Below are 8,507 nucleotides of genomic sequence, written 5' to 3' on the forward strand. Positions count from 1 at the left end.
GAAGAAGAAGAAAGATGAACGTTGTTGGAAGATGTGGTATTGGTGGGGGCTATAATCAAGCAGGGCGTTAGAACGGGTAATAAATAAACAATTTAAGCCAAAAAATTGAAAGGTAAGGCATATAATTCACCTGGGTCGTTTGTTGAAGACAACCCAAACCCTCTACATTAGTCGACGGATGGTAGATTAACGTTGTCAAAAAAGGTGGCATTGGTGGGAGTTGTAATCAGACACGATGTTATAACAGGAAATAAACAACTCGTATCAAAAAACTAAAAGGTTAGAAAGCTATGTACCTGGATCGTTTGTTGAAGACGGCTTGATTCCTCTACATTAGTCAATGGAGGGTATATGAACGTTGTTGAAAAATGTGACATTGGTGGGGCCTGTAATCAGGCACGGTGTTAGAATGGGTAAGAATGAACTCAAGGAAGATAAAATTTGAAAGTTTAGAAAGATATGTACCTGGCTACCCCATGCATATGTATATGAATTCAGATACGTATTTGGATGCATCATAAATGGCAGGTAGTAGGCATTTCCTGAACCATAATATTCCTACAATACACAAATAAAAATACATTAACTAATTGAAATCGAACCCAGACACATTCCTTTTATGAAAGACATTAATGTATCATATCTGAGTCGGTGGAATTGGTGTAGAAGGTTTGGGTGACTTTTTATCTTCTTCTTTGTCTATCATGCTATTTCTATTGAATTTATAGAATGCAGTAACAAGAAATAAATTATGTTAATTCAAATTTCTTCAAACTAACTACAATTACATTTGACACTCAAAGTTTAACAAGTTTAAAGAGATGATCACCATAAAGTTGATATTTATTATTTTTAAATTATGTAACAAGAGTACTTCATTATTCAAAAGTATAAAATAAAATTATTATAACACATGTTTAAAACTCTTCTCTTATTTATAAAATATATTCGTTTATCATAAGAGAAGATTATCAATAAAATTAAGGTTACCGCCTCTCATTTTACAAAAAATTACAAATCTTGACATGATCACCATAAAGTTCTTATTTATTATTTTTAAATTTTGTAACAAGAGTATTTCATTATTCAAAAGTATAAAATAAAATTATTATAACACTTGTTTAACACTCTTCTCTTATTTATAAAATGTATTCCTTTATCCTAAGAGAAGATTATCAATAAAATTAAGGATGTCGCCTCTAATTTTACAAAAAATTATAGATCTTGAACGCCAAAATTATTTTGTGAAATACACTACTTAAACCCCTTAATGCCTTACCCTAACTAGATTTAAAATTAAGAAATAATCTTTACAATTTTTACCAATTCAATCGCATATTCTTTTTTACAAAATAAATAAATTTGGTGCATCAAAAGTTCTCAAAAACATTCTCAAACCCAGGACTCGCAAAATGCTCAAACCCATTCTGCTCGGGACATGTAAAATAAATAACAAAATGTTTTTCTTTAAATAAAAAAATAATTCTATAGCATATATCAAGAAGAAGCAGTGAGTGTATAGTTTCTCTGGGACTTCTTCCGACAGACCTCACTTAGGCCAAAATTTCATATCTAAATAGAATGAGACTGTACTATATCTCGTATTTCAACTGTGTCCTTGAATGGAGACGCCGGTGGACAAGACGATAGGTGGTGGCTGGACGGGAAGGGTAGCGGCAGCCGAGGAAAGGAAACCGAGTGGGAGCTCCGGCAAAGCTGGAGGGAGAAACGGGACTTCAAATTCGAAGATCAAATTTGGGGGAAATAAAATCAGGACTAAAGTTTGAGTAAAATGCTGCGTTTACTGTAGCAATTTTAAAAAAAAAAAATTCTAGATCAGCGGTGTGTGGTGTATGCCACTGTAGCGGCTTAAGTATAGCACTTCTCTTTGTTTTTTCTTGCTGGGTTGTTTATTTTGCATCCATCCCCTGCGTATCAATATACCCATTTCATCCATCCCCGCATACCAATTTCAATATGCTAAGTCTTTTTCATTACCAATATCATATGTGAAATGCATATCTTCATCCATTTTTGTCATTGGGGACAGGAAATTGATTATGGGAGAGGAAGGAGGAAAATGTGTTTAGCTGTTATGAAAAAAATTTTCACGAGGGAGAGGGGAAGAGGAAATATTGCTGTCCGAGGGAGAGATTTTTGCTAGTGATATTTCTGGTCACATTTTTATCATACATAAGGATGTAGAATGTTACAAGCTGTAACTCAAATGTGGCTTATTGTCATTAGTGGGTGTAAAAATGTGATAACCACCCGTTCGGCCTGTAACTTCACTCTTTAATATATTGTCGTAAAATTATAAGTACTATTTGACAAATAAAAAAAATTATAAGAAAATAAGCTCGAGTTTTGCTATTTTTTATTCTTATATTTCACATATTATATTTATTTTTTAATTTTATTCTTCTTAAATTAATTAAATTCTTATAATCATTATCTATATATTATATATTTGATCAAATAAAAAATAAATAAAAATAAATGTGATATATAATGTGTGAGAATGATAAAAAGAATTTGTTGAACCCAAGATTTCAAGTTTTGTGTAATTATATATTTACACATGGATTTTGATGATAACAAATGAATTCAAAGAATAAAGAAGTCTCAAACTCAAGTTGTCTACACAATGGAATCAAGCACATCAAGGAAACAAGCATGAGCAAGAAGGGAACAAGTTCACATTAAAATTATAGAGTAATGTTGTAAATCTCTTCAAAATTCGAAATTAGGATTAATGCTTAAAATTAATATTTTATCATAAAACATTAAAATACATTTTCCATATGTGCATGAATATTTTTGAAAATTAAATTTGAAAATTTTGAAAGATGATTGATTGTCATCTTTTACATGTGCATGCCTTGATTAAAGGGTTGAACTTTGAAAATATTAAAGATGATTGATTGTCATCTTTCACATGTGCATGTTTTATTTGAATATTTTCAAAAGTGATTGATGCTTTTTTAGACTTATACAAAAGGTAGATGATTTTGTTTGAAAAATTTGAAAAGTAAAGTGTGCTCATTTTGTCATATACAAAAAGTAAAAGATTAGGTTTGAATTTTTTGAAAAGGAAAGTGTGCTCATTTTGTCATTTGCCAAAAGTAAAATATTAGGTTTGATTTTTTAAAAAAAGTGAATGATGTTGTCTTTGACAATTGAAAAGGAAGAACCTTTTATTTGAATTTGTTGAAAAAGTGAATGATGTTGTCTTTGACATGTGAATCTTTTTAAATTTGAATATGAAGTCTCATATGCCTATAAATAGATAATTTGAGAACTTCACATTTACTACACCAAGAGCATACAACATTCATTCAAAGCTTTCATTCTCTCTTCTCTAAGCATTGAGCCTTAATCCTTGTTTATTTTGAGAGATATAGTTTTGCGCTGTATTGTTCTTATTTCACTCATTGAGGAGTGTTTTCTGATAACCTACCCACTATCAGCTCTTGTATCATAAAAAAGGTGTGTATAACCCTTGTGTGTGTAGAAAGTATTCTACACGGGGAATAGTTGAATCACCACGTGTAAGGTGATTGCAAGTGTAGAGGGTGTTCTACACGGATCCTTTGTAGCGGTGTTGTTCAAAGGTGTAATAGGTTTCTATCTCCACCTGAAGGAGGTTGAATAGTGAATTTGGAAATCCTCAAGGGGTAGCTTGAGGCGAGGACGTAGGCAGTGAGGCCGAACCTCGTTAACATACTGAGTTTGCTTCTCTCTTACCCTTACTTTTTATATTTATTGTTATTTCATATTTTGTTTATATTTTATATTATATATTTAATTTATAATTGTTATTTTTTTTTTAATACAAATCAATTCACCCTCTATTGTGTTAGTCATTTGGACAACAGAATTTTTCAATAAAATCACGTGATAAGATGGGATTATTATTTCATTCGAATAATTTAATAATCAATGCCAATAAAAATAAATTCTTCGTTTGTCAAAACTCAAGAGCGGTAAAGAAAAAGAAACCCTTTAGGACTTTGGTTCCCAAACAGTAGCTTATGCGTACTCGCCCAAAAAAATAACACCTTAAAAACCCGCTCGATTCGTCGGTAAACTCTCTCTGTTTCGCCTTCCGGCTGCGATCGGAGCATCGCACTTTAGGGTTTCAAAGCTAATACGTAGCCAAAGAAAAAGGTTCTCATTGCCAAAGCAATTCATCTTCTGTGTACACGCAATCTCTCTCTGCCTGTAAGAGCGCAATCAGTAACTTTGTTTTTTTCTTCTTCTTCTTCTTCTTTTTTATTTTATTTTTAGGTTAGCATTTTGAACTCTATTTTTTCATATATTGCTTGATCTAGCAAAAAGCTTAGTTCTGTATTTTCAAAAGCATTAGATTTTGACTATGACTTTTTGTTGCAGGTTTTGTTGGGCCTGCTTTCTGTGCCCTAAAATATGGTATGTTCCGAACAAGGTTTTTACCTTCTGTTTGTTTGCTGAGGAAATAGAGGGAAAAAACGCGAAACCGAAACTTTGGTTCCGAGAACGTTCTCTCCCACCGTTTTGGTTTTTATTTAAACAGAGCACAAAAATGAAGCTGAACTGAAACGAGCCGATTGCTTGTACTGATTTCAATTAAGTTGCCTTTTTTTGCCCTCGAAATTCATGAATAATATGAAATGTTTCAAGTTTATTAGTTCAGTTTATTCTCTTTTCTATGACTTTCCCGCGACCAAACCGAGAATTCGGGTTGATATTGATTTTAATTTAATCTTGAAACGAACCTTTTCTACTCACTTTTTTTTTTTCTTTTTGTAGCTTCCACTTTCTCTACTTAAGAGTGCCCAAGGGCATCCGATGGTGAGAGTTTCATCTCCTTGATGAAGTTATTATACGTTTTTAATAAACATCAGTCTGTAAAGCTTCCTAGGCATTTTGTTATGTTTATGGATTCATATTGTGAAGTTATCATGCGTTGTAACAGCTGGTGGAACTGAAAAATGGGGAGACCTACAACGGGCATTTGGTCAACTGTGATACTTGGATGAACATTCATCTCCGTGAAGTCATCTGTACCTCTAAAGTAATTATATTGCCTTTGGCTGGCCCCTATGATGTTTTGTAAAAGAATTTTCTTTTGTTCTCCTAAGAGTTTGTTCTTGATAATATGAATATTGCATTCTGATTAAGATTATGACCACATGCTATTGGAATCATAATGTAGGATGGAGATAGGTTTTGGCGAATGCCTGAATGCTACATCCGGGGGAATACAATCAAATACCTTCGAGTTCCTGATGAGGTACATTAGAATATTTTTAAAATTATCTGCAGATAATAGAGAAGTAATATGGCAGTCTTTTGTTCTTTTAGTGTCACTCTTTTCATTGGCTAATGCATCTTCTAGGCATAATGAGATTCTTAATTTGATCTGTCACCCTTTCTACTCCTATTGTTAGTTATTAGTTTCTTCCGGCAGCATTAAGTGAGGGCTGACTAGAGTTTGTGTTATACTTTGTGAATGGCACTATCACTACTTTTTATTGATTTATTTTCTTTGAAGCTATTTGCATCTGATTAATTCTTCTATTTAATGAATATTAAAGATGCTTGGCTTTTTATTTGGATTAATAGTCAGCTTCACTTTTTGCATTGGGTTCCACCTACTAGGTCCCCCCCACCTTTATTTCAAATACATGGCTGTTACTTTTTCAATTTTTTTTTTTTTCCTGATTGGGTCAAGATGAGCATAAAACACAACTGTTTTGGTTGAATGACTCTATGTAATACCCCATATGATAAGGATAAGGATAGGTGGTATATGGGATCCCACATTGCTTGGGAAGGTAAAGTTCTTGCTATTTGTAAGGTTCCAATTAGGTTCTAATTGTATCATTGACTAGTCCTTTTAGAGTATAGGCTATGTGGTTTGGGCTTTACATTGGGGCGTTACAAATGGTATTAGAGCATATCTCAACAAAAAATGCGAGACATGAGCTGTGCCACATATGATAGACTAGCCTGACGAGGACGTCGGGAATTTAAGGAGGGTAGAGTGTAATACGCCATATGATAAGGATAAGGATAGGTGGTATATGGGATCCCACATTGCTTGGGAAGGTGAAGTTCTTGTTATTTGTAAGGTTCCAATTGGGTTCTAATTATATCATTGACTAGTCCTTTTAGAGTATAGGCTATGTGGTTTGGGCTTTCCATTGGGGCGTTACAAATAGTATTAGAACCTATCTCAACAAAAAATGCGAGACTTGAGTTGTGCCACATATGATAGACTAGCCTGACGAGGACGTCGGGAATTTAAGGGGGGTAGATTGTAATACCCCATATGATAAGAATAAGGATAGGTGGTATATGGGATCCCACATTGCTTGGGAAGGTGAAGTTCCTGCTCTTTGTAAGGTTCCAATGGGGCTCTAATTTTATCATTGACTAGTCTTTTTAGAGTATTGGTCATGTGGTTGGACCTTCCATTGGGGTGTGACACTCCAGGATCCAATATTGTTGTGAATGAATTGATGTCGACTGTTAGCTTACACATTTTGAAATTTGGATGCCGTGATTCTGTTATCATTTGCTTTGGCTAGTTTTTTCTTATTTCTTTTGGTTGTTTTAGTGTTGTATTTCACTGATCAGATGTTTTTCTGTCGTGTTATTAGGTGATAGATAAGGTTCAGGAAGACAAGAGCCGCTCAGGTATAAACTTTTTCATCAGAGACATCTAGGTTATTTGTTCTGATACTCACTTCTGCAATGAGGGGATAGTTTAAATAGATATGCATTCAGATAGGTGCATCTTGCATTCTTGAATCTGTGAAATCAGGTTGTAACCTGCTGCTGGATGCATCACTTACTTTACACAAATTTAGGGTTATAAGGATTCATTCTTGTCAGGATTGGCAAAATTTACTGTAAATGCCATATTTTGACGAATATGATTTTGTTTATCCCAATCATGATCCTGCTTTGAGTTCCTTTTAGGCTTTCCCCTCCAATGGGGTAATATAAAGCCTTTTATATCAGAAAAGTGGAAATTACTTTAAATTTAGCTTCTTATTTTATCAATTGTGTTTTCCAGATAGGAGACCACCTGGTGTTGGGCGTGGAAGAGGAAGGGGTAGAGAGGATGGTCCTGGTGGACGCCAACCAAAAGGAATCGGGCGTGGTTTGGAAGATGGAGGTGCTAAGGGTTCAGGTGGAGGCCGAGGCAGAGGTGGATCTGGTGGAAAAGCAGGTGGAAGCAGAGGTGAACTTATCTAAACCCATATATATTGCTTAGTGATTTCTATTCTTGTTGATTTGAATGCAAGTGTGCTTACGATGAATTCCATCTTACAAGTATGCGCAGTGGTAGTTATATGCTTTTGTAGTCACATCATACAAGGTGCTGATAGACATTTAATCTATGTTTATGTCAAAAGTAAAAGTGGCTTACTCATTGACTATTCTTGCCCTTTCTGTGGTGTCACATCTGGTTAGAACTATCAGCACAATGACCAAAATCTATGCACTGATTTAAAAAGAGTATTGCATGACATTATATGTTTTCATGCTATTTCTGCTTAATGCTGGTGACCAACGAGCTCCAACTCAAAAGGGATTTCCTTCCCCATAAGTTGTGGGTACAATACCCACTAGTGCAGTGTGACTTACCATTCAATACACACACACACAGAGATTATTAGAGATTAATGTGAATCCATAATAAGCCATAATGTTCGTACTTTTCTTGACAGGTGCAGGGCGTGGCCGTGGTTGATTCATGTTATGGCAAAACAACTTCGGTGGGTGGGTTGAAGGTGCATTGGGTCCAAAGTCATATGTGCTGTCTGGGTGGTTAGATTTTTCTGGAAACGTCCAGGTGTTCAGTTGCTCCAGTGCTTACCTCTTAGGATTAATCCAGTTGGAATTGATTAATTTTGAGTAGTTAATGTAGGTGTATTATCTCAGAATTAAGTGACAAGCTTGTACCGTTGTTTTTCTTTTTATTGAGAAGCCCTATATTACTGAATCTTACAAGTTATAAAATCACCCCCTCCACCCCCCCCCCCCCCCCCCCCGCCCCCCAAAAAAAAAGAAAAAAAAAGCAAAATAGGGGGAAAAAAATACTCAACATCTGGTATTCGTGTCTTTTCCTACTAATTATATCAATGAGAGCGTACTAATATACTATTATGTATTTCTTTTTCCAACTCCTTTTCTGTAAGCTGATATGTTACGTGATTGGTTTGCTCGTTCAGGAATCATTGCTATTTGTTTCTACTAACCACTTTTTACTTGTCAAAAACAAAAGAATCATTGCTATTTGTCTCAACAGTGCTTCTACGGGCAGGGAACTTGGTGCAGGCTGGGCGCACGTACGAGTTGGGATTGCCACGTCAACTATTAAGTAAAGAAAAGAAAATAGAAGATAACTAATGGGCAATTGCCCACGAATGGAACTGGAAGGCTGAAATGCACAAAACATGAATAGAGGCCTTCGTCGTTCCCTGCCCGTAGAAGAACTGCAACCCGTTTTC

General features: G+C 34.9%; 1 protein-coding gene across 2 annotated transcripts; it reads left to right on the forward strand.

Moving 5' to 3' along the window:
- Nucleotides 1-3,985: 3,985 nt before the first annotated feature.
- Nucleotides 3,986-7,999, forward strand: LOC122317471 (sm-like protein LSM4). 2 transcript variants are annotated; one of them, XM_043134581.1, is made up of 8 exons: nucleotides 3,986-4,224; nucleotides 4,396-4,431; nucleotides 4,792-4,833; nucleotides 4,958-5,056; nucleotides 5,198-5,275; nucleotides 6,648-6,684; nucleotides 7,067-7,234; nucleotides 7,731-7,999. In XM_043134581.1, the coding sequence occupies exons 2-8, from the start codon at nucleotides 4,429-4,431 to the stop codon at nucleotides 7,745-7,747; spliced, it is 444 nt and encodes a 147-aa protein (XP_042990515.1). In that variant the 5' UTR covers nucleotides 3,986-4,224; nucleotides 4,396-4,428; the 3' UTR covers nucleotides 7,748-7,999. The 2 variants fall into 2 exon arrangements, with proteins under 2 accessions (XP_042990515.1, XP_042990514.1); XM_043134580.1 differs by having other exon boundaries at nucleotides 3,987-4,224; nucleotides 7,725-7,999.
- Nucleotides 8,000-8,507: the final 508 nt, after the last annotated feature.

The sequence above is a fragment of the Carya illinoinensis genome, chromosome 7 (genome assembly GCF_018687715.1).
Source record: "Carya illinoinensis cultivar Pawnee chromosome 7, C.illinoinensisPawnee_v1, whole genome shotgun sequence".
NCBI lineage: Eukaryota > Viridiplantae > Streptophyta > Magnoliopsida > Fagales > Juglandaceae > Carya > Carya illinoinensis.

What these genes read in the sequence shown, in the direction of transcription:
- LOC122317471 (XM_043134580.1), top strand. An exon ending in GTGCCCAAGGGCATCCGATG is followed by an intron (nt 4,834 to 4,957) that starts GTGAGAGTTTCA and finishes GCGTTGTAACAG; the next exon opens with CTGGTGGAACTGAAAAATGG. An exon ending in AAAAGCAGGTGGAAGCAGAG is followed by an intron (nt 7,235 to 7,724) that starts GTGAACTTATCT and finishes TTTTCTTGACAG; the next exon opens with GTGCAGGGCGTGGCCGTGGT.